An 18,505-nucleotide genomic window follows, 5' to 3' on the forward strand; every position below is an offset into this window, starting at 1 on the left:
GTAATTGAGGTCACGCCTATGCACTTGTGCTAGACGGAAAGACTGAGGTGGAGTTCAAGACCTCCTTCGCGGCCTTAGCAATGACCGGGTTCTCAAAAAGCTCCGCCAACGCACTTTCCATCGAGCTCGCCTCACCGCCGTGCTGAGTGAGCAAGCGCTCCACCTCCTTCACCCAGCCCCTGCTGCTTAGAGTTGTGTGGCCGTTGCTCTCCCCGACCCACGTGCCATCGAGCCCCTGGAGCCACTTCAGTTGCTGCTGATCGGCCGTTCCCCATGCTGGCCCGTTCGGGTGCTCCTCCGTGTAGCGATTCTCGACCTTTCGCACGCCCTCCGCGAGGGAGTCGACGATGTCGCGTTCGAGCATGTCATTCGCCACCTCCAGCTCCTTCAGCTTGCGCTGCAGCTTGTGGTAGAAGTGGCGACGACTATCCTTCCACGGCACGGTGTCGCGCATCACTCCGGTCGCCTTCATCCGCACGCTTGTGTCATGCAGATCGGCGAACCGCACCGCGACGTCGCGGTACTGCTGCAGCAGGCCTTTTTCGATTTTACAGGCCACTTTCGGCTCCATCGTCGCGAGATCCGGCCTACTTCGCCGAATCAGCGCCAGCACGTCGTTGTCGCGGAATTTGATCTCCACCACGCCGGACGGCTCGAGGATGCCACCGCGCGAGGAGGGGTCGCAGTACATCTCGACAACGCCATTGTGGTTGACGGTGGGGTCCACAACCACCCAGGCTCCACCGCGCAGCTCGCCCCCTGGCGGGATGTAGATGAAAACCGGCGCGGTGTAAACGCGAAGGTTGTCAACGATGGCGGCGCCAAACTTTAGCACCTCATCAAACATGTCGCGCATCCCACCGGAGAAGCCGCGCCAGTTCGCCAGGATGAAGCACGGCAACCGCTCGTGGTGGAAGTCGTCGAGAGCGTCGGCTGTCTTGCGCGCCGAGTCTGGAAACCACACCTGCCCTGCCTGAGTGATAAAGGAAGACGTCGAAGTCGGATCAGCCGGATCGGCCGGGGAAAACTTCTTCGTCAGGCGCGTCTCAACAAGGATAACACCGCACGGAATGCCGCCAAGCGTGGCACGACCCACCACTACCGTGCGTGCCCACCCTTCCAGCGTCTCCATCCACGAGCCGCGGTCGAACAGGCCCGTCTGACCGAGCTGTCCCGTCACGAGGAAGCGCGGGTCGTACTGTGCGTTCGGCGTCGGGGAGAAAGTCACGTCGCGATCGATCGGGTCGGTAGCGTTCCAGAGCAAGCGGCGCGGGGTGCAGCGCAGAGGGTGCAGAGTTGCTGGCACGTAGTCCAGCCACTGCAGCAACACGCGGGCGGAGCTGTAGTCGTGGCGTGTGCACCAGTGCGTCACGCCGTTCGGGACCATAATTTGCTTGCCGCCGAGCTGGCTGTTTCCCATGTACACGTCCTTGCCGAGCAGTCGGTTGAGGGCACTGGCGCCGGTGAGGATTAGAGGCGAGTCGTTCGTCTGGATGATGCGGCGGCCAAGCCGGTTGAGGTAGGCACCGATGCCAACGCTTCGGCCCGAGACAAGGCTGATGGTTGGGACCTCGTTGTAGTTCTTTGACATCTCACCCGCCGCAAGGCCTGACCCGCTCAGGTTTTCCACCCCGAGGTACTCCGTCGGACCGCCCACCACGCCCTTGAGTATGTGCCGGGTCTCACCGTTCACCTCAAGCGGCTCTACTTCTATCCGAATCCCCTTTGCCCTCAGCTCCTCGTAGTCGCTCGTGGTGAGGTACAGGTAGGCGATGTCGTTCTTGTCCGTGAACTCGACGAGAAACCTCTTCTTCACCTCGGTGCTGATGCCGAGGCGTGCGCCGCTGTTGGCGCTGATGTACACAAACGGCACGCCCTGGGCACGGGCGAGCACCGAGGCGGCCTTGAAGACGCGGTCCTCCGGAACAGCAAAGGACCCCGACTGAAAGGTGATATCATTAGCGACGACCACGATACGGCGCGTCTGTGCCACCTCCGACTTCATTTTGAAGTAGTGCGGCGGTGCGTACTCGATCATCCACACCACCATGCCGCATGGCAACGCGCATGAATTGTTCGTCGACAGCGACTCACCGTCCTCGCTGAGGAAGAGCTCCGTCGCGCGCAATGGGTCCTTCGGGATAGAGGTGCACGGCAGATCACGCGCGCGGCGCAGCTTCATCCAATCCCTGCGTACGATCAGATTCAGCACGGCGGGCCAGTCATGCACGTACGTCGTATCCGCGCGGCGTGCCTGGAGGCGCTTCACCTCACGCGTGCTCAATTGCGGGTACGGCCCGAGAGTGACGACGCGGTCGCACGCCTCCTCTGGCTCTGACAACATGCTGACAGCACTCTGGAGCTCCTTCTCAGAAGGCAGCATCTCGCGCAGGTCTTCCAGCTTCGACACGGCGCGCATTAGCTGCGAGGACTCGCGAAACAAAGCCGATGTGGGGCTTCTGGGGTTCACCACCACCAGGAGCTCGGAGTGGCAGCTCATAGATGAGTAGTCGACATCCTCAGACGCCTCGGCGCGGTGCAGTTGTACCTGGCCGTTCACCAGTGACTCATAGTAGACGTGCATCGACACGCCGTAGCCAGACGGGCTGTTGGCGATGACACGCATCGGAATGAGACCCGATGGCACCTTCACATGGAAACTTAACTCGACATCCCGCACGCCCAGCTCCATCAGCTTCCCCTGGTAGGAGCTGGCCACTGCCGCCAGTAGGGACTTAAGCGAGCGGACGTCGAAGGTCAGCTCAATCAGCTTCACGAACACATGATTGCTATCCGGAAACTTCACTGTCGAGTCGTCACGGGCTACCTGCAGCGCTGCTAGGCACTTTGCCAGCATATGGCCCACATCCACATCGGTCGCCTCTGTCCAGGGAGACATGCCCATGTCGTGCGGCGCTAGCGCCACGCGCGCGAACATGCGGTTCTCCAGCGCGGATGCTCCAACCTTCTTAGGAATCGCCATGAAGACGTGTACATCCTTGTAGGGCGTCGGGTGCATGCTCACCTCGTAGTTGGACAGCCGGTCGAGCTCCAGCCGACGCGCCGACTGCGGCAGCACGTTACGCAGTAGCGTGTCCTCCTGAAAGCTCGTCTCCGCCCGGAACGTGAAGAAGTGCGGCCCGTCCGGCATCCCGTGCGCCACAAAGTAGATCGTCTCGAGTTTTTTGAATCTCTGTAAGGCGATCGCGTTCTCCTCCAGCAAAAGGTGGCACATACACGCCACGTCTGGCTGCGTCGACTCCCGCGACACGGAGAAGAAAACGGTTGCAATGACGATGTCATCGCTGTAGTTCAACAGCACATCGCAAAACGACGAGGCCAGCGTCGACTGAAACAACTTCTCATCGGGCAACATGGCGCAGATGCCCCGCCCACCGCTGGCTCTCGGCGATTCCACTGCCTGCTCGTCGCCCATGCACAGTGCATCCGCGTCCTCGATGGGGTTAAAGCTGTAGCTGGCATACCAGTTAGAGCCCTCCTTGAAAATATCCAAGTCCTTGATTTCGCTCTCGCCAAAGTACTCACGGCGAATGAACAGTTCGAGGCATATCTGCACGAGGTGCTCCATCTGCCTGTCAAACATTATGGAGCAGAGGAGGTCGTAGCCGAAGCTACTGGCGATGAGGTTGAGCAGACTGCCACTCTCCAGCGCCTCCGCGAACTGCGCCTTGCGCTCTGTGAAGGACGGCAGGGCGCACATACGGAGGAGATAGCGCGCCTGTAGTAATAATGACCCATACGCGAAGGACTTGAGGGTGACCAGCTTCGACAGCGTCCCCTTCAGCGACTTGAGAAGCAGCATGTTGCTCTCAAGGTACTTCAGCAAGCTGCGCATCACGTAGTGGTGGCATTCCTGGTTGTGCGCAAAGTCCACCTCGAAGACAGCCTCGTTGTCGTTGAGGGTGCTGCGCAGCCCCTCAATCGCCTCCTGCCGGCTGTGTCCGTCAAAGGCCTGCTCCACAGTCACATACCGGTCCACGATGGTGTCGATAATGACGCGGTACTTATCGCTCGGTGTCAGCGGGTGCTCCTTCGTTTCTTCACACATCGACGCTGGGATGAAAGGCAGGTGAATCGCCTTGAGCGTGACGGATGAGAGGCCCAGCGAGGCGAGGCCGGCAAACGCTTTGTGCACCCGCTCCTCGATAGACACCCCCTTGAAGTGGAAGCCGTTGACGAGCACCCACAGCGACTCTGCGGCGCGGCGCGCGCGTGTGACGCCGTCTGGCCGCTCGTACTGACGGGCCAGAAGGAGCTCCTTCGGCCAGGGGTCTTTGATCTCTCTTGGCCGCGCAACCTTGCTCGGGTCCTCGGGGGTGATCTTGCCCAGCAGCGAGCCCATAGCGATGGTGCTACCTGGCACGGCGTGGTGGTGCAACGTACCAGTCGTTCTGGCCCGCAGCGGTAGAATCATCTTCATTACCTCCACCTCGGCAAACGTGTCGCCCTCATTGACGTGGCCGTCATTCGCAATGACGTAGCGCACCAGGCGGCCGGGGACGGTGGCCATAATCTTCGTCGGGTCAACGTCGCCGGAGAAGTTCGTCACTTTGCCCCCGATGGTGATGCGCAGACTGCTCGGCTCTTCCGCAACGTAGGCGACGAGTGTCTTGTCGCCGATGGTCAGCTGCAGGGCACCGGACTTGAGGATGCGGTAGGGCACAATGACGGTGCTATCGTTCAACGAGATGGCGTACTCGTTGAGGCTCACCATTCCGGCGCTCAGTGTGTACTTCTCCGAGCAGCTCACGTAGGACTCGGTGTGGAGGTTGGAAAGGTACTCGACGGAGGGCACGTGGCCGGCGGCGAGGAAGCTGATGTACTTGTTCTTGTGTTCCTGCATGGAACGCATGTTTCGGTAGATGCTGGCGGCGATCAGCGCGGAGTGGATACTGCGGGGGTGCGCCGGCGCTTCAGCAGCCTTCTTTGCGATCAACTTATCCAGCCAAGCCGTGCTCACATCGCAGTCGCGGAAGGCCGGCGTCTCCAGCAGCTCCATGACGTACGGTGTCGACGTGCGAATTTCGCCGCGGACGACAAGGTGGCGGAGCGCCAGCACCATCCCGCGGCGCGCCTCCTCGCGGGTCTCGCCGGAGGAGAAGATGTGCCCGAACTGCGAGTCGGAAAACTGGTGAATCTCGCCGCTGGAGCCGACGGAGAAGTAGCCCCAGCACTCTCTGCTGTTCTTGAAGGCGATCTCATCCACCTTTCCGGAGGTCGGCCGGAAGCCTTCATCCGTATCCTCGGCGGTCACGCGCACGGCAATCGTGTGACACTTTGGCGGAAGGCTGTGGCGGGCCGTGAAGTCGATGGGGGTGACGCCGTACGCCTCCTCACCGTAGAACACGCGCACCTCCGGAATGCGGTCGAGCGGAATGCCCATGCCGACGCAAAACAGGGCGGCAGGCAGATTCACGCCGGAGATCATCTCCGACACGGGGTGCTCGACCTGGATGCGCGGGTTCAGCTCCAGAAAGTAAAACTTGTGCGTCTCCTTGTCGTACATGTATTCCACCGTGCCAGCACCGCAGTACCTCACCGCACGAGCGAGCTGAATCGCCGCGCTCTCCATCGCCATGATGACGGCCGGATCGACCCCGAAGGCGGGGCCTTCCTCGATGACCTTTTGATGGCGCCGCTGCACACTGCAGTCACGCGTGCCCACGGCGATGCAGTTGCCGTGACAGTCGGCCAGCAGCTGCACCTCCAGGTGGCGCACGTTCCCCAGCATGCGCATCACAAAGATGTGGCAGCCCTTCACTTCCTCCGAGACGGCAAAGAACAAATTTTTGACGTCCTTCTCACACGTGCAGCAGCGGATGCCCTTGCCGCCACCACCCTCCGACGCTTTGATCATTACAGGGAAGCCGATGCGCTGGCACACCTCCTCGCATTCCTCCGGCGACGTCACGTACGCCCTGTCGTACGTGACGGGATCCACACCGAAGGTGTTTGGAGCGATGCGGAGGCTGTCACCGCTCCACGGCACCGTCGGTACACCGTTCGACTGCGCCACAATGGTTGAAGCGATCTTGTCTCCCAACGCAAACATGGCGTCCTCGGACGGACCGAGAAAGGTAACGCGCTTCGACTTGAGGCACTCGCGCGGCAGAGCCGGGTTCTCGGAGGCGTGGCCCCAGCCGGGATAGATGGCGTCGCACATGTTCTGCAGCGCCGTCTGCATAATCACGTCCACGCTTGCGTAGTTGTTGCTGTTCATGCCGCCAGGAACAAGGATGTGCTTGTCTGCGAGCGAGATGAACTCGGCATTCCCCTTCAGGTCCTCTGGGGTGGCCATCACCACGAACTGCACCGCCTCAGAGTCGCCCATGTGGTCGTACATCCACGAGCGAATCGAGTCCATCCCCTTCACAGCAGCGAGTCCGTTGTTGGCAACGAGAAGGCGCTTGATTGGCATCGTCCCCCCAAGTGAGCTGCACAGCTGCTGCATGGACTCGAACTGGAAGCCCACGGGGGAGTCCCTTCCCTGCTCCACCTTCATTGTTGTACGTGTTGACAGCGACACTTTGGGGATATCTGCGCTCGTGGCACGATACAGCGCTTGTTCTCCGTAATGCAGCCGTGTGCTTGTAGCCGGCGCACGAGTAGGGCAAGGCGCTTGGGGCGGGGGCGGGGGGAGTGCACAGGCGTGGCTTTTGAAGGACCGCACAGGAAAAGGAGGAAAGGGGGGCGACGGGGAAAATAAACGCGACGGCTGACGTTCGCTTTGTTCCACTGCAGCGCGTTACGGTGTGGGCACGAGAGAGGGAGGGCGGGAGATCCACCGAGGACACGAGGCGAAAAGAGAGAAGAGGAGGAGAAATTTAGAGGACTTGGGCTGATGTGAATACGCTTCGGGTATCGAGACGTGCACTGTCCCCTTGCCCCCTCCTCCCCGCACCACGGCCCCAAAGGTGGAAAGAGGGCGAGGGGGGTGGGGTGGAGGAGAAGAGGTCCCTCTTCCACGCATATGTGTGAATTATCCCGTCGACCGTATCCTTAGAGAGAGACATGCGGACACGTTGGCAAAGGCGAAGAGGGGAACTCGTAAGAGATCGGAGGCTTCTGCAGTGGAGTCTGCCTGAAGTGTTTGTCTTCTCGCGCACCAGTGTTCACTACTTCTGCCTCTGGGCAACAACGCACTAGCACTCAACAACAGCAACAACAGCGCACACCTATGCGCGAGAATGACTCCGCGTCCCTCTCTTATCCGCACATAATCTCACGAAGTCAACAGACAGAGGCGCCTCTCACTGCAGCGCAGAAACACGATGCTGCTGTGTGGTCACGAAGAGACGCAGACGCAGGCCAGCAGATCCTGACTTCATCTCACGCTGCAGACTCCTCCACATGAACCCGCCTTGCCTCAGACTCCTCTTCCTCGTTGTCGTTCAGCTTGTCGCAGTCTGAGCGGCCGCGCTTGAGGCTCGCTCGCCGCGGCAGACGGCTCTCTTCGTCCTCCAGCAGCGAGTTCCGACCACTAGGCGGATCAGCACAGTCCAAGGTGGTCACCGCAAACGATGCGAGAGAAGTCGGAACAGCAGAGGATGGGACACAGGTCGTGTCGCCGCTGCGCTGTTCAGCCGCACTTGATGCGGCTGTCGCCCCAGGCGAGAAGTCGGCTGCGCTTGGCAAGTATGCCAACGTCTGTGCCGGCGGGGGCACTGATGCTTCCCTCTCCTCGTTGTCGGAGTCGTCGTCAATACTGCTGAGGGACGCAAGCGGATCGTCTTCGGCCTCGTTGTCTTCGTCGCTGGTCGTGGAAGTGGTGTGAATCAGGCCTCGCAGACGTGCCTCAGAGCCGCCGTCCACAATTGGCGTGCCAAGCGGTGACTCGAGGCCAAAGTCAATGGCGGCGGCGTCGAAGTCGGCAAAGCCCGATATGCCGGAGCGCTCCACCGAGCTGGTGAGGCTAGAGCTCTCCGCTTCGGCCAGCTGCGCCTGCTCTGGGGTTTCCTCCAGTGCCTTCTGCAGCCGTTCGTACAACACTGGCACTTTTTTCGCCAGATGCTCACCGAACTGCGAGAGTATACCGGAGGCGACCGCCTCGAACGGCCGCGCCGGCGGCACTGATGCCGGGAACGTCTGCTCTGTCTTGCTGATGGAGTCGTCGCTACGGAGTATGGTGACAAACGGGCTCGGCCCAAAGGAACCACCGCTGTTCATGGAAAAGGTGCCTTGAAGCTTCTCACGGTGAACTCCCTCGCAGACAGCGGCGATCAGGTGCGCCAGTGATGAGCTAAGCAGATTGTCGCGGTGGCCGCACTGTAGATATAGCAAGAGCGCCGTGTGCAGCAGACTCGGTGTGAGATCACCGGTGGCGAGAGTCACGAGCCGCGCATCGCGACGGTTTAGCACGGTGGCCAGAAAAGAGGTAACAGAGGATTGCAAGTTTGCCATCCGCCGTTGCGGTGACACAAGCGTTGTGGCCAGTGCCGGCATCAGCTTCGACAACGTGAGCAGCTCGAGCAGGCTGTTGCACCGCGACGAGTCAGCCTTGGAGATGATGACCGCGATAACGCGCAGGCCGTACACAACTTGCCGCTCTTGCACCAACGACAGCTGAAGGGCACCGGCCGTGAACGGGAGTCTGACACCGTTGGTGCCACCCCTCAGTGGTAACGTTGCCACCGTCACTCCTGCTGCTTGTTCCAGCAGCTGTGCGAGGTGCACAGCGAGGTAGAAGAGCGGCGGGCGGTCCACCACGTTGCCTTCGATCCAGAAGCGCATCACCTCGTGCCGGCGCGCCTCCAGCTGCACATTGTCGCCGAACATAGCGAGCGTCAGGGGAACGCCAACGCCGCAGCACTGCACGACATCAACGACGGACTGCGCCTCCGCACTCGAGCGGACCACCGTGATGGTGCGCAGCAGCAGCTGTAACAGGCACCGGCCTGGAACGGCATTTGCCTCGGCCACTAGATCCTCGATGCACTCTGGAAAGTGCGCGGCACAGCTGTAGAGGGTGTCGCACACGAGCTGCACCGCGCGGGGGGGCTTCACCGCCCACTGCTGCGCTGGGGGATACGTCAATGCGCCTTCGTAGTACCGCAGTGCACATTCCAACACCGTCGTCAGAAACGGCAGGACCCCGACGCGCACGAGCGAGGAGAAGATCTCCGTCCGCGTGTCAATGCCGATCATCGCGTTCTTGACTGTCTTGGCGACGTCTCCGATGAAGGCCGCCAACTCAAACAGGTGCGCCACCTTGCCGGGATGGATAGAGGCGGGGTCCACGGCGGGAGAATCGAGGCGCACAGCATCCACAGCCGCACGGAAGGCATTTGGGAGGATAGTCGGCGACGCGACAATGTCGGTCATTAGAGTCATGGTGAAGCGCAGCGTAAAGGTGCTGAGGAGGGAGTAGGAGGCCGCATCGGCTGGCTCGAGGCTTAGGGGTATTAAGTCCCTCAAGTACCCACATGAGTACAAGACGTGGATGCGAGGCAGCATCGACTCTGGCAGGTGACACGGGTCGTGAAAGGTGGCGCGCCGCTCCTCGAAGCTCACAAAGCCGCTCTCTTTGTCACGGCGGCCAAGGCCGTACTGCACAATGTCGATGCAGTCGTCGATGCGCTCGTTCTCTACGAGCTGAGCGACGATCTTTCCCTCTGTGTTGTACGGGGACTGAAAGAGCGCCAGGACAATATGAGCAATGAGCTCCATAGAGGTGGTCTCCTCCTTCTCTCTACTGATGTGAAAGAGTTGAGCCAGCTTCGTGAAGTATTGCGGGTCCTCGCGGACGTAGAGGCCAAAGCGCTTGTTCTGCGACTGTGCCGCGTCCAGGATGCCGGCAAGGTTGTGTGGGTGCACGAGAAACCTGTCCGCAAGCGCTGGCACGCGTTCATCCTGCACGCGCCGCAGCCTCTCCGACTGCTGATACGACTTGATCTGGCGATAGATGAGGTCACAGCCCTCCTTGTTATCGAAGCTGCACGCGAGGTCGTTGCTGACCGACTCGTCATACCATACAAGAATGGTCTCGTCCTGGATGGTGTAGATATCGTCCAGACTGACGCAGCTGGAGAGGAGGAGGTCGTTTGGGTTGTCAGTGGAGAACATCTGCAGCCGCGCCGCGAGCTTTGTGCTTGCCTCTTCGTCCGTCGCCTTCCCTCGCTTTCCGCCTCCTCTTATGGAAACCCCCGGGTCGCAGCCACCGTCGATGGAACCGTCCACGGAGCTTGTCGGAAGCGGCTCTTTCACGATAGAAACAACACCAAGCCCGATCGGTATCCACTCACCGGCTTCATGCGAGGCGAACAGTTTTGCCTTCGTGATCGGGTCTGCGCTCTCCATGGCGGCAGTACACCTTCTGGTGCGGAGAGAGGCAGTAGACCGGCTATGTTGATATGGCGCGAGAGAGCGCCGCTACGCGCGTAATTGGGTCGGTGCAGCCTCGCCGGCGGTGTCTTCTATGGGAATGGCGGGTGGTGGTTGGGTAGGAAAAAGAGCGGGTATACACCTCGCCTGTCGCTCCTCCCCCCTCGCTCCGCTGCTCTATCCGTCACTAAGGCGCTTCTATGCTTGTATCCGAGTTCGATGTCAGAGATGCAGGCAGACGACGACTCACCTCTTGCCCTAATCAGCGTGAGGAAGGGGAGGAGGGGGTCGATGATACAGACCGAGTGAGGCGGAGCCTGCGACACGGCAGCGGTGGCTAGTGCACGTCGCCAATAGAGGAAAGAGAGAGAGAAACAGAAAACTCCAGGACAGGCCCACGAGATCACGCCCACTGTTCTCGCACAGAGAGACACCCACTGAGCGACACTCAGGAAGGGGGAGGGGCAGCAAGCAGAAAGATCGATTTCGCCGCTCCGATCATGCACACCGTTACATGACACCAAAGACAACGCAAAGCTAAAATGAAGAGCGAAAACGCGCAGCAACGCTGTAGGCGCACCGAGAGAGCCACGGAAGCGTATTGAGCTCCCAGGCCAGCGCTGCTTGTATTCTCCACCGAGGGATGAGGGGAAGAGAGTTTAGTAGGGCCCCCGAAGCGATGGCTCCGCTATCCAGCGACCACACACACACACACACACGTCCTTCCTGTGAGTACGGGGGTGAGGGTGGGGAGGAGTGGGAGGTCGAGGAGTGGGGAGAGGTCAAGCAGGGCAGCTGTTGACGACAGCAGCAGATCGTGAGGGTTAGGAGAAAGAAAGGAAAAGGGGGAGGGAGAGAGGCGGAAGCAGCGCCGCGAGAGCACAGGGTGGTGGGGAAACAGAAGCAAAATGAGCCGACCAACGAGCAAAGCACAGGCGTGAGCGGCTGCTCGTGAGGAGACGTCGGGTGCAGGCGTGCTGGACCTTGGAAAGAGGGCCACCGCTGCGCAAAGATGCACGGCGCCACTGCTCTGGGTGCAGGTCGAGTTTTCGATGTCTAATCCGGCCACAGTTGTACACACGCAGGCAGAGGGAGGAGGGCAACGGACATGAACTCTAACACGAAGGTGAACAGGAGAGAGTGAAGCGAAGAGGCGCGCGGGGGGAGGGGAGGGGGGTGCAACCCCCTCCCCTCCCAAAAAGCCCAAACACAGCAGTCGAGCAAAGGCTGTAGGTGTATGGATGCGCGTGTGAAAGCAGAGGAGGCGAGGGCAGAGGGGATGGCGGTGGCAAAGCTAGCAAGGGGTGTAGAAGTATGTGGGGGTGGGGGAGGCAGCCTGTAGGACACGCACAGAAAGGAAAAAGGTGGACTGTGCAGCTGTGCTGCCCGAGGGTGAGCGGGACGGGTGCCGGAGCGCCTTCTTCGCAGCACAGCAAACGACGCATCGCCACGATGTGGTCAACACGTTGAGCACTGCGCCGTCTGTCTTCCTTCACTGCTCTCCCCATTGCACTACTGATCTAACGAGCATTCAGCGAGGCCACTGAATGACTGAGCTGGGCTCCGTGCAGGAGGAGATCGTCAACTTCTGCGGCCAACGCGCTTGCCCGCTCCAGCCGGGTTGCGTTCCGTGTCCTCTGGTCGCTCAACATTTTGGAGTAGCGTAGGAAGGACTGAGACAGCTCGAGTGAGTCAATAGACAGACTTCGGCATCGTGTGGGGGTCGTGCCAGTAGAGTCTACTGGAGGCGCATTTCGAGTTTCGCGGTACATTTCAGCTGCTGGCGGGCTCGAGACTGCGCGTCGAGAGGTGCGCGGCGCGCTGGCCTTCCGCGCAGCGATGCAGACATCAACCTTCGCTGATGACACGCCTTGATTGCTGCGACGGGGAAGCGGGGAAAGTGTGAGTGACTGCGACGAATCCTCGTCCGCCTTATGTTGGGGGGTCGATTTCCTGCTGCTTCTCTGCAAGTTTGTGGACGCTTGATGAAAGGAGCCGTCGCGCGCAAGGGGTACTGGGGCGGCACCTGACGCCTCCTGCAGCAGGGCCACACGCTCGCGCAGCTGCATTACCTCGGTCTCCCACTGCTCCCGCTCCTTCACTACCAGGCCAGCAGCGCACGCGGCGAGCCACGCTGCCTTGTCCGCTGCGCACCGCACATATAGCTCGATGATGTCCACGAGGTGAATCTCCCAACTGGCCAAAGTCGCTATACAGGCGATCTCCGCAACAGCACCCACGTCATCTGCTAGGCGATGCTGAAGGCGCTCCACCGCTGACCGTTCCTGCTGCACCTGCCGCTCGCAGTCCGCCGCGATGGCCCGAAGACGGTCCTCCAGCAATGCTTTTTCAGTGGCTAGTCGTGCCACGTTCCTCTCAGAGCGGCGCAGCTGCTCCGTGTGCTCGAGCCTCAGCAGCTCTGTTTGACGGTCCACAGCCTGCTGAATAGCCGACTGGGCGACGCGTCGGCATTGCTGGAGTTCATCCTCCAGCAGCCGCTGGTGGTTCGTCAGTTCATCGATTTCAGACAGGCAGCTCTGGCGTATGAGCTCGGTGTCGCGCGAGTACTTTTCTGCCCAGGTCGTCGTCTCTGACTTCAGCTGCCGCTCCAGCTCCCCACAGCGGGCCTCAGCTTCGGACTGCTCCTTTGCAGCCGCGGCGAGGGACTCGGACAAGGTGCGCATCTTCACCTCATAGCGCTCCACATCGACGCGGTGGCGCACCTGCAGCTTCTCCTCCACCGCGACACACGCAGTTCGTAGCTGCTGCGACATCTCCGCCTGCGTTCTGCGCAGCTCCGTTTCATACTCGCGCATTGCCGTCATGAGGGTGCGAGTGGTCGACTCCGAAGCGCCGTAGAGAACGAGAAGCTGTTCCTTCGTCAGCGCCAGCTGGCTGAAGTCCTCGGCATCTTGAGCTGCCCACACCTGCGCCTGCACGGATGCCATGTGCAGCGAGGTGAAACGATGGGCAACTCCAGTCAAAGACTTCGCCTCCGCCAGCTGCACTTTGGCTTCAACAAGAAGCTTCTCTAGGAAGCGCACACGGTCGCGTAGCCCTCGCTTCTCTGGTGTAGAGCCGACGGGAGAAACAGAGGTCGCTAAGCAGGTGGTGGCGCCGGAGGTACTGTGCTGCGCACAAGCAGTGTGAGTAGAGTTTTCAGGATGCACAGGAGACGAGGATGGGGTCGCTGCTAACGACAGCGCTCTCGGCTCCGGCGAGGAGGGCTGCACCGCCCCCACAGTGGCCTCCGTGCCGGCAGGTAAGGTGACATCGGGTTCATCACCACTCTGATAAAGGACTCTCGCTGCGTGTGCCTGAGGGAGGAGTTCCGCCTGAAGCTGCACCATCTCATGCACAATCTCCGAGAAATTCTGCAGCAGTCCCTCCGAGAGCACGTTTGCCTCAGCCAACATGCCCTTCACGTTGTAGAGGGTCTCTTGGGGGCGGCTGTTGGCGGTAAAGAGTGCTCCAAGCACCCGTGTATACCGGTCACTCAGCGCGCTCAGCCGTTCTGGCCACGCCTTTGTCAACGCTGGGGACATCTGCGCCGAGTCAGCCGCTCGGGAAGTGGAATGCTGCTGTCGCTGTTGCTGAGCATCCGCGTGCATCTCCTCTGCAAGGGAGCGCTGCTCTGCCAGAAGACACTCCATGGTCTCTCGCAGGCGCGCCAGTGCCTCCTCGGAGCGTGCCCGCATTGCCTGGATGTTGGCGAGCTCGTCTGCGTGTTCGCGCTTGTGCGTCGCAGCCCCACGCAGTGCCGCCAGGCGCACAAGTTCAAGCAGATGACACACCTTGAAGGGCACGTTCGTCTGCTCCGCCAGCAGGTTCGCAACAGCGGTTGGCTGAGGTAACGGCGACAGCATCCCCAGGAAAGACTCCGAAAGGAGGGGACCACACTGCTCTGAAGACGTGGTGTCAGTGTGATACTCCGCTTCACGTGCGTCACCTGCAACATTCACGTAGCGCTCCATGGACTGAAGGCGCGAGAGTAACTCTTCGGGGATGACCTCGACAGGCTGCCGTGTCACGGCAATTGGGCAGGGAGAAGAGCACACACCGTCCTCATCGCCGGTGGACACGCCCACGTCATTTGCGTCCGCTTCACACTCGCCAGGTGCACACTCGCTCACATCAACCACACTGTCACACTCAGAGACACGCGCCTTTTCCGCATCCACTTTGCCGGACGACGACGCGACTGCCCTGCTGGCGCGTGCGTTGGGCTCCTCCTCCACCTGTGCCGCGTAGGCAGTAAGCTCAGCTCTATTAGTTGCTGGCCTCTTTGCCATAAACAGCCCAGTCGCCTCCATGAACGCCTGAATCGCAGCTGCCTGATGCTCGACAACGCTACAGTGCGCCAACTCTCGCCACTCGGACATTCGAGCAGTGAAGGCGAGGGTGCTGCGGTGGGCGCGCCGCTCCTCCGTGGTGGTGTGGAGGAGTCGCTCCGTGTACTGGACCTCCGCGTCATACAGTGTCCGCGCGTGCTGCAGCTCTCCTCGCAAATGGCATGCCTCCTCCTCCGCCGCCTCCTTGGCTGCCTGCAGCTTGTGCTGCTGTGATCGGCACAGCTCCTTCTCCTGCGCCAGGTCCTGCGCCTGCCGCCGAGCCTTCACCTCACGCTCTCGCGAGAGCTCGATAGTAGCGGCGGTCCAGAAGGAATGCTTGGCGGCATTGCAGTCGTCCATCATCACCGTTCTCACGGCGTGCCATTCCCCGATTCGCATCATCAGTCTACGGCGCTGCTGGGCGGAGCGCTGCGCTTGCCGCACTGCCGCCCATGTACGCCACCGACTGTAGGTTGCCTGACCGCAGTACTCAACCACAAGAAGGCCCAAGTGGCTCAGCTGCTCTTGCATCGCATCTGCGTGTTCATCGCGCTCTGCAACATCCGCTGCGTAGGCGGTCTGCGCGATTTTGAGCTGCTGTGCATGGCGCTCGGAGAGCTGCGCCACCTCCTCCGTCTGCGCACGCCGCAGGGCCGCACATCGCTCCTGGTGGATGGACTGCAGCTGTGCCTTCTCCAGTGTGTGCTCGCGCTGCAGGCGCTGCAATGCTATGTCGTGGCTGGTGTGCAAGCGCGCCATCCCCTTCCCGTGCCGCTCGATCATCTCCCGCCTCGACTCTGACGATCGCGCCTCTACAGCGGTTACTGCACGCTTCTGCTGTGCCCACCCCCGCCACGAGGCCCAGATGACCAGCGTGTGCGCGTGCAACACCCCTCGCTCCAGGGCACACGCCGTCCGCCCTGCTACGGTTTTTCGCTCAGCGGCGTGCGCAGTTTCGAGCTGGTGGCAGTGCTGCTGCCAACCCTCGCACACGGCGGTGAGCTGCACCACGTCGCACTGTAGGGAAGCTGTCCAAACCTTCAGCACTTTGCTCTCACGCATGAGCAGCGCTGTCCACCACTGGCCCTCCTGCGCCTCGATACGCAGCCGCTGCTGCGCCTCCTGCAACAGCAGCCCAGAGGCACGGCTGCCCCACCACTTCTCTTCGACGCCGCGCCGCTCCATCTTCTCCCGCAACAGAGCTGCAGACAGCTCGCCATTCCGCACCTCACTGTCGTAGTAGGCGCCATCCCTCTCGCGTTGCTTGCGTGCGGTGCTCTCCAGCTCCGACTGCAGCCGCACGTTTGCGTTACGCAGTTGCTCGCGCTCATCTCGGAGCCGCGCCACTTCCGCCTGGTGGCGTGAGGACAGCTCTTGCTGCTGGACGCGCAGCTCTCGCCGTTGGGTCTGCAGATTGTCAGAGAGGGTCCCGATGCTATGCTGGAGCTTTTCACTAGAAGCGTTGTGGCTTCGGCCCAACCACCGGATGAAGGAGCGGGCTCGCAGCACCGCACTGTCTGCGGAGACGACACGATCCGTTAGGAGTGCCTCCACCACATGTGCGGCTTTGCAATGTCTCTCCCATGACTGGCTGGATGCCTTGCTCCGCTTCAGCAGCTGCTCTGACTCGGCGACAGCGTTCTCTAACCGCAAACACTGTTCACTCAGTGGGGCAAGGGTGTCGACATCGCGTGCCAGCTTAGCCATCTCTTTCAGTAGACTGATATGGCGGTGCTGCAGACGGCCGGTTAGTCCTAGGATGGTGTGATGTGTGTATTCCTCCTTGCGCCGAACCACCTCAGCCAGCTCCTGCAGCTGTGCCTGCCAGTAGGAGTTCACATGGCTGACAAAGAGCTCAGACGACTGCGTGAAGGCTGCGTGCGCCTGCCGCTCTACGGTTAGTGTCGCCTGCAGACTGCAGATGGTGTCACGCAGTGCCACCTCTTTGCGTCCAAAGACCTGCTCAGTGCCCTCCTGCTGACGGATGTAGGTGCGAGTGCGCTCGCTAAACTCCACCGTGATGTCCCGCAGCGCTGTGCGCAGCCGCTGCACTTCGTCCTCGCGCTGGGCGCACACCTGTTCGTGGGTGGGGGAAGCGGTGGCCACCTGGTCACACTCGCTGATGCCCATTCTAAAGCTCTCACGCAGTGTCTTCTGGATGGCGGTGAGCTCTTCGCGGAAAAACTGTGCGCGCTTCTCCGCCTCTGTCGCTACAGTCTTGAGGCGCTGGCAGCGCCGCTCCTGCAGTCGCGAGCGCCACGTGCAAAGCGCCCGCTGAGATGCCGTCACTCGCCGCTGCTGGACGAATGCATAACAGGTGGCCGATTCGTACGTCTCTCGAGTTGCGTCTCGCCGTCGCGTGTACTCGCGAGCGAGGTGGCACATCATTGCCTTTTTCATCCACATGAGCAGCACGCTGTGCGCGAGACGTTGTCGGCGCCGTTTTAGATCGAGACAAACAATTCCATCTTCAAGGTGCTGCCGCCGCTCCCACTCGAGCCGTAGCCCGACAGCGTTGCTGTCGCGTTCCTCCGCCAGCTCCGTCGCGTGAGCATCAAAGTAGCGCTGCATGCTCTTCTTGGCTGCTTGCAGTTCCTTCTCCTTCGCCTGGACATTCTCCAGACGCTCTGCCTTCTCCTCCAGAGCACCAAACTGTTTGTAAAAGAGGTGGGCGCAGCGCTGGAGCAACAGCGAGGCTGCCTCCTGCCGCCGATGCACGGTGGTATGCAGATCCACGTAGTACGGGTTAGTTAGGGTAACGCCTGTCTCGAGGCCAACCGCAGAGGCCTTGACAACATTGCCAGCACCTCGCTCCTCTTCCTCCTCCACATGTGCGCGGAGGAGCGCGAGGTCATCCTGGATACCCAAAACCGCCGCCTGTGCCTGTTGCAATGACTTGGCCAACTCCTCCATGCGGCACACCTCGAAGCGCGTGGCGAGTCCGTGGCTGCCCTTTAGCAGACCGCTCTCCCGCCCGACGCTGATGGGGGACTCTGAATACCGCCGAGAAGAAATGTGCCGACTGCGGGCTGTGTGCGTCAGCATGCGTTGGTATGGGAAACAGACAAAGAGGCTCGATGAAGGGGGAGAAACAAAGATGCGAGCTTCACATAGCGAAGGAAAGAGAGGGAGAGAGGGGGGGACGACGCGCCACGACAATCCCCACATCACACAAAGCCTGCGTCTCTGAAGTACTGGACTTATGTATGCAGTACGAGGCAAGCCGCCGCCACTGCCACCTCAGAAAGAGAGAGAAGGACCGGGGTATAGAGAGGTCGCACCCACACACTGCCACCAGCGGCCCGTTCGTTGGTTAACAACGTCAATCGCTCTCTCCGTCATCCTTTACGTTAGCACCTGACAGCGCTCACGACGGCGGAGGTGTGTGAGCAAAATCGGCACACAGCCGAGACAAAGCGTAATGAAGCCAAGCAATCCAAATAGTCAACGCGACAGGCGAAGGCAATCTAGAGGGAACAGCGAGATGCAGCTGCTACGGGCAGTGCAGCACATGACGACACTCCACCAAGGCAGCAACACACATGGACAAGCAGACGTACATGTAAGATACCTGCAAGTGAGCACCCAAACTCCAGGGCCTCAACCGCATACGCATGTCGGTGCAATGAGCGAGTGAAGGCCCCAACGGATGAGAGTGGCAGAGGCGCCGATACGACAAGACGTGCTTGGGGGGGGGGGGCACTGTGTTGGAGAAGACAGCCCAAAACAAGCAGGCCTCTGCATCCGTACGGGTGTGCATGCGTGTGTGAAGGACATCTTCATGTGCGCCAAAGTGTGCGTCGTTGCTGTACAACGGGACGTGCGTGTCGGTC

At 60.9% G+C, this 18,505-nt stretch overlaps 3 protein-coding genes across 3 annotated transcripts; all 3 read right to left on the bottom strand.

The window, feature by feature from the left end:
* Positions 1-16: 16 nt before the first annotated feature.
* Positions 17-6,523, bottom strand: LPMP_312840 (acetyl-CoA carboxylase, putative; the record flags this gene model as incomplete). Its single annotated transcript, XM_010703366.1, has 1 exon — positions 17-6,523. The coding sequence occupies one exon, from the start codon at positions 6,521-6,523 to the stop codon at positions 17-19; it is 6,507 nt and encodes a 2,168-aa protein (XP_010701668.1).
* Positions 6,524-7,350: 827 nt separating this feature from the next.
* Positions 7,351-10,317, bottom strand: LPMP_312850 (hypothetical protein; the record flags this gene model as incomplete). The annotated part of the gene is made up of 1 exon (XM_010703367.1): positions 7,351-10,317. The coding sequence occupies one exon, from the start codon at positions 10,315-10,317 to the stop codon at positions 7,351-7,353; it is 2,967 nt and encodes a 988-aa protein (XP_010701669.1).
* Positions 10,318-11,861: 1,544 nt separating this feature from the next.
* On the bottom strand, positions 11,862-17,717 carry LPMP_312860 (hypothetical protein; the record flags this gene model as incomplete). Its single annotated transcript, XM_010703368.1, has 1 exon — positions 11,862-17,717. One exon carries the CDS (start codon positions 17,715-17,717, stop codon positions 11,862-11,864), a length of 5,856 nt encoding a protein of 1,951 aa, XP_010701670.1.
* Positions 17,718-18,505: the final 788 nt, after the last annotated feature.

Source organism: Leishmania panamensis (genome assembly GCF_000755165.1).
Source record: "Leishmania panamensis strain MHOM/PA/94/PSC-1 chromosome 31 sequence".
NCBI lineage: Eukaryota > Euglenozoa > Kinetoplastea > Trypanosomatida > Trypanosomatidae > Leishmania > Leishmania panamensis.